Source organism: Pan troglodytes, chromosome 5 (assembly GCF_028858775.2).
Source record: "Pan troglodytes isolate AG18354 chromosome 5, NHGRI_mPanTro3-v2.0_pri, whole genome shotgun sequence".
In the NCBI taxonomy this organism is placed as follows: Eukaryota; Metazoa; Chordata; class Mammalia; order Primates; family Hominidae; genus Pan; species Pan troglodytes.
In genome coordinates this window covers 59923942-59938800 of record NC_072403.2, presented here as the reverse complement: position 1 = coordinate 59938800, position 14859 = coordinate 59923942, and the positions used below count along the sequence as shown (strand labels likewise).

At 35.6% G+C, this 14859-nt stretch overlaps 1 protein-coding gene across 6 annotated transcripts in view; it reads right to left on the bottom strand.

The window, feature by feature from the left end:
- Positions 1–14859, bottom strand: part of MLIP (muscular LMNA interacting protein) — a 247356-nt gene that overhangs the window by 191804 nt on the left and 40693 nt on the right. Inside the window, exon 1 of one of the 6 annotated variants that reach the window (XM_054685897.2) lies at positions 11491–11684. The exons of the other annotated variants lie outside the window; for them this stretch is intronic. Within the exon in view, the coding sequence (XP_054541872.1) occupies positions 11491–11493 (3 nt within the window). The 5' untranslated portion in view covers positions 11494–11684. Of the gene's footprint in view, positions 1–11490; positions 11685–14859 lie in introns of those variants that run through there. 6 annotated transcript variants of the gene reach the window in all.

The window sequence follows — 14859 nt, the reverse complement described above, 5'->3', positions numbered from 1 at the left end:
GCTGACCTTCTTACCGCAAAATATCAAAGTTATTGATCTTTCAGGAAGGCAATGGAACTAAGATACTTGCACTGTAATCAAAAGGTCTTCGTTTTTTAAAAGGAGAATATGAGAGCCAACAGAAAAAAAAATCATCGCGTTAATTTTATTTTTTCTCAAGAAAAGAAAAGCAGTCCCATGCTTACTCACCTCCCACACCAAGTCTGGAGGCTTGTAGTGATTAGCAGCAGAATTTCCCCATTCCAATTCAATTCACACATCTGCAAGGTGTAGGCAGGTTCCAGGGCTGAGCACTCAGAAGTGCTATAAAATCAATTGCATATTTCTACCTATCACAACAGGAACATACTGGGAGCCATTTATCAATAGTGCTTCAAAAAAAAACACATCATTTTCAAACTAAAAAGATAATGAACGTGGTAGATATTTAGCTTTTAAAACTGTTGAAAAACATTACCCAACAAAATGCGGCTGGAAAGCAAAAGAAATCACTGTAAGATAAATCAATCTCAAAAAAGTAAAACTTACATTGGTTTAGCACAGATTAAAAATGTGAATTCATGAATATTAGCCCATTGCTGCTTGCAAGAATTTTTTATTATAAATTGTGGAGTTAATATCTGATCTGATAAGCCTTGAAAATAAGTAATTAAATATAATAAGTGAACTGAATGTGGATATACCTTCATTTAGTTGTGCCTTTGCAAGAGGAGTTTAAATTTCACATTCTCTTGAAAATTTGAGATTTCAGTTATGTTAAGAATTGCAAAGATTCATAGTAGTTTCAGATTTGTGAGCTGTCCTCTAAGCTAGTGGTCCTCAAAGTCTGTTTCAGGATCAGCAGCATGGCGTCACCTGAGAATGTGTTAGAAATGCAAATTCTCAGGCCTCACCTCAGACTTACTAAATCAGAAACTCTGGAGATGGGGCTCAGGAGACTATGTTTTAACAAGCTTTTGGGAAATTTTAAAATCTGACAATCACTGTTCTAAAATCCATAAACTTGGGTGATCTAGTTTACAAAAATTGATGAAAGTACATGCGTTTAGGACTAACCGAAAAAAGTAAATTACAGCAATTCTCTACTTGCAGAAACTAAAAGTTCATTTGCAAAATACTTTGTTGTTGTTTTTCCATAATAGACTAAATGAATGTACTAAAATTCTCAGTCTAATTCACAAAGCCAATTCAATGTGTAAACTTAGCGCTATCATACTGAAAACACTATTTAATAGGTAACCTAATGGAATGTCCTTTCAGAAAAGTTAACTACGAAAACCTGAAAGCTGATACAAAAAGGTGGTTGAGGTATAGGAAGGATCAGCTTGCAACTGCAAAAAGGAACTCCAAGTTCCACCCCCCAGCTCTCCTACTCCCACTTTCAGGCCAACCCCACTGGCAGGGAAGGACAGAGTTTGAAAGTTGGGGAAGACTTCAGGGGAGGAGTTGCAGGGAATGGGTCCCATCAGACAGAAAAGGGTGAGTGAGGACTGCTGCCATGGGACTTCTGATCATGTGGAGCAATGTTGAGGGAAGGGGGTGGCAAAAGTCTCCAGAAATTTCAAATCTACTGCTTCCCACAAGAAGCTGACAAAGTCAACAACAGTCCCTGAGGCAGAAGAAGAAAAAAGGAATGCTTGAAAAGTATCTCTTTGCATCTGTAGGCCATTTGTTCCTCTGGCATTTGTAAGCAGGGAAGAATGAAATTTGAAGAGCTTTAGTTCATCAATCAGTCAATACATTTACACAAAATATTCACAGACGGAAGGATAGCAGGATTATTTCTGATGACAGACTCAGACAACACTTGATGTTTCTAATCTGCTTAATGATATCACAGTGGCAACTCATTGTAAATCACAGTAAGCTTCAAGCAGCAGAATCTTGGGAAACTCCAGAATACTATTACTAATATTAATGAGCATTACCATAAGCAGTTCCTCATTTCACTCAGAATATGGCAGACTCTACAGGAGCCAGAACTATAATAGTGTCATTCTGAAACAGAGAAGACAGATGCCTGAATCATAGGATTTCCAAGTTCAGTGGGAGGATTCCTCTATCTCCAAATTGTTATAGGACCAACAGGTTTGTATGCCCACTGCCCAGTAACAGACCCATTACCCTAAGACAGCAGAAATGCAGCAGGGAAAGAGTTAATGATTGCAAACCATCAAGTGAGGAGATGGATGGAGATCCTCAAATCTATCTCCTCTGGGGATAGAGAAGTTCTAGGGTGGGTTTTTAAAAGGTTTCTTGAGCATGAGGGGCTGGAAAATTGGGGTCATTGATTGGTCAGGGAAAGGGTGATGAAATCATCAGGATGTGAAAACTGCATTTTTTTGGTGAGTCAGTTCCTCATGGGGTCCTTCAGACCAGCTGAGTCAGTGGGGTCTTTTAAATCAGTTGGTATCAGTGGGGGGTCACTGGAATCAGCTGGCGTTAGTAGTTTCATCAGTATGCAAGACCTTTTCGCCACTAAAGCCTATTGCTCTGGTAAACATCAGGATGATCCATTTCTCTGAAATGATCAAAGGGAAAACTTAATGTTTTATAATGTTCAAGCTGTTATCTGTGGAACAGTTAAGGGGAACTGTAATTCTGTAATAGGGTCTACATGATTGTGAGGCAATAGGCACCAAAGAACTATGAAGAAGCAGGTCAGAGAGCAAGCTGACTTCATGGCTAATGTTTCATGTGCAGTAGGCTTGGTTTATTTTCATTTCTCTCTCTTTTTTCCTGATAGATTTTATGAATTTTATAGGAGCAGTTCCAAAATTACAAGACATAGCTCATGAAGTAAGATTTTTTAAAAACAAACATATTCATATGAATATTACCTCCAAAGATGTTACCAGGGACAGTCTATATGTTTACTTAATGTTTCTGCTATCCCTCAAAATATTTTTGAAACTTCTTTGAATTAACTTTAAAAGTCATTTATATTTTTAAGAAAATTGGTTCCATTGCCTTAAATTTATACCTTTAAAAAAAATCCTAAACAGGTTAACTCACTATTACTTTTAGTTCTTTCTAAAACTAAAATCCACTATTGAAAAACAATGATTTATCATATGTCTCAAGAGACTTAAAAGATTAGGACTCCAGCTATAAAAAAATAGAGAAATAATTATTCTCTAGGAAGTTTTTGAAATTAGCAATACTATGCAATATGAATATAGCCTATGAAGATAACTTTGATAGAAACAGCATTCATGCATATTAAAGTTTGTCATGTTCATTAAAATATATACCATTGTTACAGCAAAGCAGATGCATGCAAAGCAGATGCATCCTCATAATAGAAGACCATACAGTAGTTGATATTTTATTATAAATTTATTATTTTTATGTAAACCATTTCTCTCCTCCTGAAGATCTTTTTAAAAATGCAAATACCTATGAGAGAATCCATACATTAAGTCACCTACATTATATAGACGTGGGTCTTAACTCTATCTAAAGTATTCATCTTAGTTCTGTCTAAGGGGTCTATGAATAGCATTCAATGGGTCCATGATGGGAAATATATTATGTTTTGTTTTTATTAATCTCTAACTGGAATTTAACATTTCCTTCAATTACGAATATAATCAATCAACCAGTGTAGAATTAGGCACTATCTGTGACATTGATACGTATAAAAATCATAGATATTTTACATTACAAGTGTTGCATATATAGCAAAATATCACTTGTTCTCATTACTACTTTGAAATTACAATAGTTCTTAGAACTATTTCTGAATCTTGTACTATGCACATAAAAAAACAATATGCTAAAAAGAAGACCATAGGCCCCTCAAACTGCCAAAAGAGTGCATGACTCAAAAAAGATAAAGAATCCTTGCCTTATATAATGAGTTAACTTATAATGTTTATTTTCTCTTTGACCAGGGCAACCAAAAAAAATCCCAGGATACCAATTTACCTGTGAAAAAGTTTCCACAAGGTTGGAAGGCAAATTTTGCATGTAATAAATTTGACATGCCTTGCCTTTTCCGGAAACAAAAGCAGAGACGTGGTTCTAGAGGCACATTACATTAGCTATCAGCTTGGAAATCATTGACTGCATATACTAGCATGTTTTTGTGGCTAAAATGTAAGCAGAGAATCCATGCTTAAAGCACTGGATTCTTACCAATACATTGTCTGGGACATTAATCATGGGGGGAGGTGGGGAAATAAAAATACAAAAAAATCTAACATCATATCAAACTGTGCTAGATCATCCCGATTCTAAGGCTCTTTGAAAATTGAAGGAGAATAACAAAAATGATGAGTGAGGCAGACAGACTTACGGGGTAAGTCGGACAGCTGTCACAGTGAACAGTAAAGCAGTCGTGCATGGGTATCAGCAATGGCCCACATTTAACACTTAACACAACAGAGAGCAAACAATTATTTGATGTGCTTTACCCCTAAAAGTAACAGAGAAGGGGAAAAATGGAAGAAAGTGAGAAACTATACAGCAGACACACTGTGACAAAAATTTTAAAACCCTTAGCAAAAAAGATTGTTTAGTGAGCCAAAAGGAATCACTTTTGAACTTAACCACTCCATATTTTTCCAGGTTGTTTTCACTGTAACTTTACAAAGAATTAGGTTGACAAAACTTTATAGTATCAAAGAGAAATAGGAAATAGTTTAAGCTTGTCTTGTGGTTCAGTCTATTATGCTCAAATTAAAAATACAGTTGATTTGAGTCTTTTTTAAAGAAAAAATTTTTTCTTAAATTTTTGAGTGAAGTTGGCCCTCCATATAGATGAGTTCTGCATCCCTGGATTCAACAAACTACAGATCAAAAATATTCAGAAAAAAAAATTGTCTGTATTGCCTTTTTTTCTTGCTATTATTTCCTAAACAATACAGTATAACAACTCTTTATATAACACTTACATTGTATTAGGTATTATAAGTAATCTAGAGATGATTTAATGTACCTGGGAGGATGTGCATAGGTTATACGCAAATACTACACCATTTTATATCAGGGACTTGAACATCCTCAGATTTTGTTATCTGCAAGAGGGACTGAAACCAATCCCCCTTGAATGTCAAGGGAAGACTGTACTTAAATTTTGAAATAAGAAGCATTATTTCCATCAAGCAATTGCAAAGTTCTTCAGCAGAACATGTATATATTAATGTATTTGTTTTATTTGTTACCTGTACACATTCTAATGAGAAAGATTAATCCATTTTATTGGGAGGAAAAGCATACCATTCTCTGAATAATCTCAAAATTATCTCAAGAAACAAATACATCTCCTAGACATAACAAATAAATGAATAAACTAGTATAAAAATCAAATAAACCTTAAGTGAAGTTGCAACCCTGGATTGCAGACACGGAGACACAGCACAGATTCTTAAAACACATGGAGCACCACTGAACATGAACGAAGTGACCTGCGGATGCATCCCCATACTAGTCAGGACAATCAGCACTAGCTGTGGGTGATAGTATGAATGTAGAGCACATCTGTAAAACTGTCCTCTTTTCTAGAATGTTTCCCCATCTGACTTCTCAGAGTTGACATGTCTTTCATAGCTACACCACCTGACAATGAATTAGAGCACACATGGCCCAGACAAGGTTAATCACAGACATAGACAGTGGAGGGTAGCAGAGCTCTGGAAAAAGCCAGATCCAGAATCAAATCCTGGATCAAAATCCTGGCTCTGAAATTGACTAGCTAGCTGGTGAAGGGGCAAGTTACCTAACTCTTTAAGTCTCAAATATATCATCTATCAAATGAAAATTATATAAATCCCATCTCATAAGTTGTCATGGGAAACGAGGTTAAAAATACATTCAAAGTGTTTAAGACTGTTGTTTAAAGTGTCTGACAGAAAGTACTTCATTATTTTCTTAGTCCATATTAAAGTATTAACTTCTGACCTAAGCTAGACTAACAAGAAATTTTTTCTGGGTTTCTTAAATTGGGGAATGGATTGTTGAAATCCATCCTCCTTTGATGGCAGGGTGTTAAAACATAAAATCCAGGAGCCACTAGTGGTCTGTTGTCAGCCACGTGGCAACCACATTTTTCAGTCAGAAAGAAAGAAGCTGGGTGGGGTGCAGTGGCTCGCCTGTTATGACAGAACTTTGGGAGGCTGAGGTGGGTGGATCACTTGAGGTCAGGAGTTCGAGACCAGCCTGGCCGACATGGTGAAACCCTGTCTCTACTAAAAATACAAAAATTAGCTGGGCATGATGGTCGGTTCCTGTAATCCCAGCTACTCAGGAGGCTGAGGCAGGAGAATTGCTTAAACTCAGGAGGCGGAGGTTGCAATAAGCCGAGATCACGCCACTGTATTCCAGCCTGGGTGATGGAAGGAGACTCAGTCAAAAAGAAAGGAGAGGAGGGGAGGGGAGGGAAAGGGAGAGGAGGGAGGGAGGGAGAGAGAAAGGAAGGAAGGAAGGAAGGAAGGAAGGAAGGAAGGAAGGAAGGAAGGAAGGAAGGAAGGAAAGAAAAAAGGAAGGAAGGAAGGAGCTGACATGAAGAAAGGACTTGAGATGGGTACCCAAAGGAGAACCTGGCCAGTATAAACCCCAGCTTCAGATGTTCTTGAGGGCTTGTGCATCCCTAGCTTGGCTGAGACTTGGATTTTCAATCGTGTCTTGATGTGTAGGTCGGTGAATATTGCTTTAGCCTTAAGTATATAAAGTTTGACTGCCATCACTTGCACTCTAAACTGATTACTACAGTGAGTTTTGTGGCATCCTGGATTTCCTCAGTCTCCACTTACAAGTGTTCAATGTATACACAGAAGAAAGCTTTTAACTTTCCTGCTTTTGTGCTGTGAATATTAAAATACAGAATTCACTTCAGGCTATGAGTGCTTCAACCTAAGAGAATCTCAAAATGCTGATTGTCTGTTTAGAAGAGAGCAGTAAAATTTAGCCTTAACTTGGAGAAAGTGACCAAATTTAAAGTGTGAATTAGAATAAGGTGATAATTCTAAAGAAGTGAAACTTTTATTTCTATTTCTAAGTAATCTGATACATTAAGGATTCTACAGAAGCTGTGGAAGGTTAATTAGGAACAGTTATAAAAGAAAGAATTAAATAAAGTGCCACTTTTGGATTTTCCCCTTTGTTTTATTTCTGCCTAACTGTGTATTTTGTTGAACTTGTTGGGCATTTAATTAATGGCAACTATCAAACAGTATGTCAAAGTCAATTTCTGTCTTCTTTTTATCAATTTCAGTATATTTGATTAATTCATTTGCAAATACATACAATATACTGAATTAATCTTAGTGTCATGCTAAAGATCAAATACCAACTCATGAATTTTAAAATTCGTGATAGTTCTCCCATTAATCCCCCAAAAGAGACTATGCCTTGATAAATAAATGCCTTCAGTAAATTACAGTGTATTTGTTTTCCACACAGATGTTGGAATTTCATAAGGTTTCTCGAATATTTTCATGTGTCAATGCAACTGATAAAGGCAGAAAAGCTTACATAATTTAGTTTGGAAATAACTCTTATGGCCTCAAAATGGGAATGAAAGTAGATTTTTTTTCCTCTGGATATCACTCATGTTGAATATTTTGGTTTAAACTAAATCCTCACTTCATCAAAGTAATCTCTTTTTTTAATTGACTCCCATTTTTTTTGGATAAAACATCACTTCCTAGTTAGTATTTCATTGATTTGTGGTCATGTGTTATCTTCTTTATTTGACTGGAATGGCATAGAGGGCTGTGAGTGTGGCTTATATATCCCTGTAGCTTCCCACAGCACCTGACTCAGTATCTTGTACGTAATGTTTGCAGAAGTAACAAATCACCTGCAAAACCAATCTATTTCTCATTATAATATAATGCTGAGAGTAACGTCTATTGCCTTCCCTCAGTCAGTATCTACCTACACTCTGCTTAAACTGGCCTCCCTAAGTAAGCAAATTTGGCATTGTGCTATACAGAGCAATCTAATTACCAGAAGATGTTCACTTGCCCCAAATATTCAGATGGTTGTGCATACACATGCAAACACACACACCGACACAGACACACACACATACTGCTTAGAATTTCTTTCCCAAATGAGGAAGGAAAAGTCCATCTGCTATTTACACATCAATTTGAGTTACTTTAGTCAAATTTTTTGTTTCCTAAAGCCTCAGGAATCAGGATAATGACGGTTTTATGAGCCAAATATATAATACATATTTAATGCTCATAGAAATAAAAATGTGTTTATTATTTTGAGAAGGACACCTGGCTGTGTGTGTGTGCACATGCAGGCTCATATGTATCCTGATACATAGAAATGTTTAAGTCTTTGACCTAATAATTCAAATTTTGGAATTCATTCTAAGTAAATAATTTGAGATTTTTTTAATGAACAGACATTTATAACAGCAGTTTAAAGGAAAATACAAAAACAGTTCAAATTGTCAATAGAAAAATCATTAAACAAGATTTAAGCAGAAATTTGATTGTGATTCTACACCTAAGATAAATGTAGAAAGGATATGTAAAATAATATTGAGTGGGCAAAATAAAATATGAAATTATATATATATTTTGATGTATTTGATGTATATACATATAATTTATTATGTATGAAAACTGGAAGAGTTTATCAAAAAAAAGACTACATACAGTTAACAGAGTCAGAAATCCATTTTCTGCTACTGAAAAGATTATTTAAATAAGTAAAAACTATCAAATCTACAGAAAGTTTGATGTAAGGACAAGGAGAAGTGAATGAAAATTTGTATTGACTAGGAAAGTCAGAGGTGGCCTAGGGTGATGCTCCAGAGAGGAACTGGGTAACCCATGGGAAAAATAGCTGGAAACACAAGAGAGTGGAGGGAACAAAAATCCACCCAACCGCTTCAGATGCTGTCTAAGATTGACCTGCCTGAAGCATCCCAGAGAGGCAAGGGTCTTCCTTAGAGGAGATTCTGTAACCTCATTTAGAATTATTCATAAATCTCACTGGTATATTTTTCCTTGTATTTTCTCGAATGCCCTTCTGCTGTTGTTTAAGACTTTTGTAATTGCTTTTCCTTGGAAAGAAATAATGATGTAGTTAACATTTATCCTTGGTGCAAATCCCTTTATACATTTAGTAATATCTTTGAATATGCCTCTAAATCCTTTTTGAAAGAATGAGAACTCTGTCCTTCCTTGACTCTGTTTAATTAGAGGTGGCTTCAATGTAGTCAGAAATGATAATTCTTTATAATTTAGTCCTAATAACAATAGGAAACACATATAAGAATTTATCAGGTACCGTTCTGGATGTTTAGCATGAATCAATTGATTTTAGCCACACATAGCCTACCTATGATGAAGGTACAGCTCTTTCTCCATTCAGATAAGAAAACCAAGGGACAAAGAAGTTTATTGTCCAAAAATTTACAACTTTGTTCTAACAGAACTAGGATTTAGACCAAAAATCTAAATGAAGAGCCAAGGAATCACATTCAACATTGTCTCCATTAAAAATCATGAGTCTTATACTGAAAACTGGGAGAACTGTAAAACTCTGCCTTGAGATCAGTTTGTGTTTTCTGTGGTTGATGTTGTATGTTGGTAGGTTACTCTTAAACCAGAGCATTAAAAAGAGAATTCTAATACTTAAGTAAACTACTAAAATTTGTAAAAAGTCATTAGTCTTAGGAACAATGAATATATATATCTAAAGGAAGATGAATATATAACTTATATATTCATATATATTGTGAATACATATATTATATATAGGGAGACCCCCTGATAGGCAGCTGCTTGCTAACTCTAGAGTCCCCCAAACCTAAACTCAGAAGTAACAATCTGGTGTATCTATACAGTTTAACTCCCTAATGCTTCAAAAGTTATCAGCTGCAGAAGATAAGTTACTTGGCTTAGTGTAATTGTAAATTAACTTCTTTGTGTTAGGTGTTCCTGACTCTTATTTTTCCTCATAAATTTCCTTTAAGAATACCAGGGCTGCAAGCTGACCTTGATTCCCACGGCAGGGGTGCAGTGGTGGTGGGTGTTTAGGGGGTGGAAGAGATATGTTTATTCTTGTAGTTACCAAAGTTTGAAGGGCTTTTGAAAGAGACTTTGAGTCTTGAGATTCTTGTATCACATAGTCTTCTTTACTGTGCCAATAAATTAAATAAGCATATCGTAGGCATTGATTGTGCAGGGCAGCAAGCCGAAGGGTGACAAACCTTTAACCATCAACAGCTAGTGGTCTAATACTGTGAAGATCTTCACACTCCTAATGCTCCTTTCCCAAAATCAAATAAATCTAATCACATGCCCTAGGTGACAAATAAACGTGTACCTGTTGTTAACTCTTGACCCTGGGGATTGAATGAAGGTAAACACACAAAATAAACATATGAATGAAAATTAAAAGGAGTCTATCATTTCTCAGTCTCTTAATTTTAAGTCAAAATTATTCCCATACATCTGAATTATTTCCAGACTAAAACCAATAATTTTTAGTAGTTAGAAAATAAGAGATCATCAATACTATAACCTCAAGCAACAAAAATCCAAACAAGAATAATTTCTCAAGCAGGTTTAACTTGTTTCCAATTAAACACTAATTGGAAGTTCTTGATAAAACAAATTATTTAATTTGAAGCCGTAAGTGTACTTTCTAACTCTTAGATTGTGCCAATTAACTTCAACATGGAATTCTAAAAGCACACAATGAATTCTCTAAGGACAAATATGTGCCTTGAGCAATAAAATTTAGAAGGAGATTTTTATTACTATATGTACTAAGAAAGGCACCACACACACACACACACACCCACACACACACGCCACTGACCTAGTTCTGCCTACCCCTATCCCACTCCATCTAATCATGTCCATTTTTTAAAAGCTTAGACTTTTTAGAATGAATCTACCTTGGACAAATTTACTTACCTTAACAATGTTTGACCTGATGAAGCCAAATGTTTTAAATTGTTTAATGCCTATTTGTTGTACATTTACACCTAAAGGATAAGCAAGAAAATTAAACATATGTACATAATTAGCACACCATTGTTAAATATGCCAAATTCATAATACCTTTATCACATCCAAAATGTTTCCTGCAAATATTACAAAATAAATAAGTTTAAAATGGAATTTTTTCAGCAATTAATTTTTAAAGTACACGTATACTCACCATCCCTACCAACACACACACACTGGTGCGGAGAGTATTAGGAGTACTCAGATTAAAAGAGAAACAAGGTAATAGAGGAAAAGAGGGATCTGAGAAATATGGGTAAGTAGAAAAAGACCTTACAATTTGACCTCCCCCGCAACTTTTTCTTTTTTTTTTTTTCTGAGACAGAGTTTTGTTCTTGTTGTCCAGGCTGGAAAGCAATGACACCACCTTGGCTCATGCAACCTCCACCTTCCAGGTTCAAGCAGTTCTCCTGCCTTAGCCTCCCAAGTAGCTGGGATTACAGGCGTACGCCACCACGACCGGATAATTTTTTTTGTATTTTTAGTAGAGACGGGGATTCACCATGTTGATCAGGCTCGTCTCGAACTGCGACCTCAAGTAATCCACCCGCCTCGGCCTCCCAAAGTGCTGGGATTACAGGCATGAGCCATTGCATGCAGCCCAATTTGACCCATATTAATTCTAGCCCTGCACATTAATTGATTTATTTGACAAACATTAACTAAGCGCCCACTTTGTGATAGGCACTCGACTTGATCTCTGTCCAAAATACATATGAAAAGGCTGTCTTAAACTTTACTTTTTCCTTATGTTTTGTTTTCCAATAATCGTGGATAATTTCCTTTATTTTAAAAAATTAAAAAATAGATATTAAAATTAAGCCAGCATCAGCAGAGGCTTAGAGCAGAATTCTGTTGAGGGATGAGTAAGTGCCACCTCAGTATTCCCTGTTCCTCACCTCTCTTCTTTCCCTTTCATTCTCCCACACTTCTGGGAACAGAAAATGACAGGGCCCCACTTTATGGAAGGCGAGTAAATCAGATTATAGCAAAGGGTTCAGATGTTGAGTTTTTAAATAAGGAAATAGCCCAATTTATTTTAAAGGTGCTTTGATGGCTATTGACTTGGCTATATTATGTATAGTCTGTGGAGAGGATACTTGGCAAAAGGCCCTTAAAACATCCCAAAACATTAGTTAAACAGAGTAGATGAAATCAAACAACATATTACAGAAAGCTTTGTCAGAACTTGAAAACAGGGAAAAGTGAAAATTGAGGGTGGAGGAAGAACAACTCATTTAGGAATAATGAAATAGACATTGTTTGGATTGGAAATAAGAGACACTACAAAGAAAAAAACATACTGTTAATATAGAAAACAAATGATTCTCTAGTCTGATCCCTCTTCGCACTGTCACTCAGATGGTGAAGGAATAGAATGTATGTTTCCGTATGCTATTACCTTTTTTATCACAAAGGTGTCTAATGTAAAATCAGGTCAGCAGGAAATGATTTCAGAAATATCCTAAAGTGAAATTTTTAAAACGTGTAGAGGGAAAATAAGTACATTTCAAAGCAAAGACTTTTAAAGGGCAATGGTTTAAAAAATATACAACCAACTTGAGAAAGTAATGGGATTGGCACAAATCCCTAGGCAATCCTGGAGCTATAACCAAAATAGGACTTCTAAACTAACCCTTGCTTTATCTTCCCACCCATGCTGAGATTTTCCTAATAAACCCTGTAATACTCAGATCTCTTCTTTAGTCTTTTACATCTTCATTGTTAGTATTTTTACAAGTTGCATTCATGGTTTACACTAATTCTTCAGTGTAAACTCCCTGAGAGCATGGGTAATATATTCACTTCTGAATCCCAACACTAGCGCAGTGTTTAATACACAAATGGTCTCATTTATTCGATACCACTTAAATTCAATTTGTATGTCCTACTTCTGCAATTATATAAATTCTTCAAAGATCAGAGCCTGGTGCCTGGTATGAAGCTTTGAGCACAATGAAATAATAATAACAGTGGTTATTTGCTTATTTTATCCACTTTACAATTAGGGAAGGGCATATACTACTGCATTTAATCTTCAAACCAATCCAGTAAGCCATGGTTTTATTTGCATTTATTGATAAGGAAACAAGCTCACATTTTGAGGAACCAGCTCAAGACAACTCAGCTGGTTAGTGCAGCCTAGCACTCAGCTTTCTCTTGATACAGTTTTGTCTACTGCTGATCTGGTCCTCGTCCTCAAGAAAAGTCACTCAGTTAACTCGGCCATCTCTATTTCCTTGCCTCCATCTCCTTCCTGAGCCAATTGTGTTTCTACTAATATGATGAGATACTTGCACAGCAAAAGCAAGTAAGGAAAATGGCTCAGATGGGTGAAATTAACAAATTGTTGGTTACTGTTTCTAGAGTTCCAGACACTTCTCCTAGATATCTCAACCCCTTTGGAGTTTTTGTAAGCTTTTTACCATTGTCCACATCAACTATGACTAGATATGTGAAACACAAACAGATTTAAAATTATTTAGCAAAAAAAAAAAAAGAAACAGTAAAACTTGAAACCTCTGTCATGTCTCTAATTAAGATCCCAAGATCTCTCTTTCCTATTTGCCTCCATCTGATTTCTCCCTAGGGCATTGTTGGGGGCTGTGCATTGAACTCTGTGTATCTTCTTTCTTTATCAAATGTATGTATATAATTTTTTCTCTATTTGTCTGTTTCCCATCTTCATACTGTGATGAATCCTCCTTCTATCTTTTCTAACTCCCTTTCTGCTAAATTATTGTCCTATTTAAATACCTTTTTTCTCTATATAGTTCCAAAAATAAGAAATTAGAACAATTATTTATGTAATCCTTGACTTAAAATGTTTCCTACTCCCATTCCATAGATTTTCATCTAAAGATATCGAAATGTAACTGATATGTATATGAGCTGAATGACAGTAAATGAGATAGTGTGGTTCACGTCAGAATGCACAGTGGGAGTCACATCTTACAACTCTGACCTCAACACATAATCACTTAGCATGTAGCCAAGGAACATTCTCACCCAACTGTGATTTCCTTCCTGTTTTCTCTGACTCTAGCCCTTTGAAGACATTTAGGAATGCTGGTTGTAACAGTGAAAGGCCAAATTACAACACAGGTGAATAACTTCTCTACTAAGATTTCTTATATCTCATTTGAACTTGTTATGAAGAAAGTGTTGCTAAAATAACTAGGATTCAGGAATGTCATTTAAGCATGAAGCACTTGAGAATTTTGGCAAGAATGCCATATATTTAACATATAATATTGTCATCTTTAAAATGTAGAGTAGATAACTATAGCTTTCAGCAGCTCTGAAGGTATCTAGACTTTCCAGGGAGAGTACTTGAAGCTACCTAAGATTTCTCCAGACACATAGTAATTTGTCATTTCCACTTTTCCACTACTCTCTCTATATTTATAAAGTGAGTTTAAAGGTATTATACAGGAGCATTAAATTTACTATTTTAAAAATCGTTAATCAAAAGTCTACTTTTGTGGATAAAACTTTAGGAGAAATCACTACATGCCTATGCTGAAAGAAAAGGATCTCATTTTCAGTCAATCAAGGCTCAAAATATTTTGAGAACTAGAAAGGAAATAACCATTGTAAAAGTGAAACTAAGTTTAGCCAGTATAATAGAGTGATTATTCCATTCATAAACCAAAGTAATAGATAACACACAAAGTTAGACATTTTCCATTGCTCTCTTTTTCTCTTTACATATCCATTAGCTAAATAACCAAACGCTATTTAAAAAAATGCTAACCTTTATATATACCAATAATACTAATCTTGTTATTTATTATGGCCAGCAGGGAATTAAGAACAACATACATTCGTGAATCCAGCGTTGTTCACTCATTAATTGTGTGACCTTGCA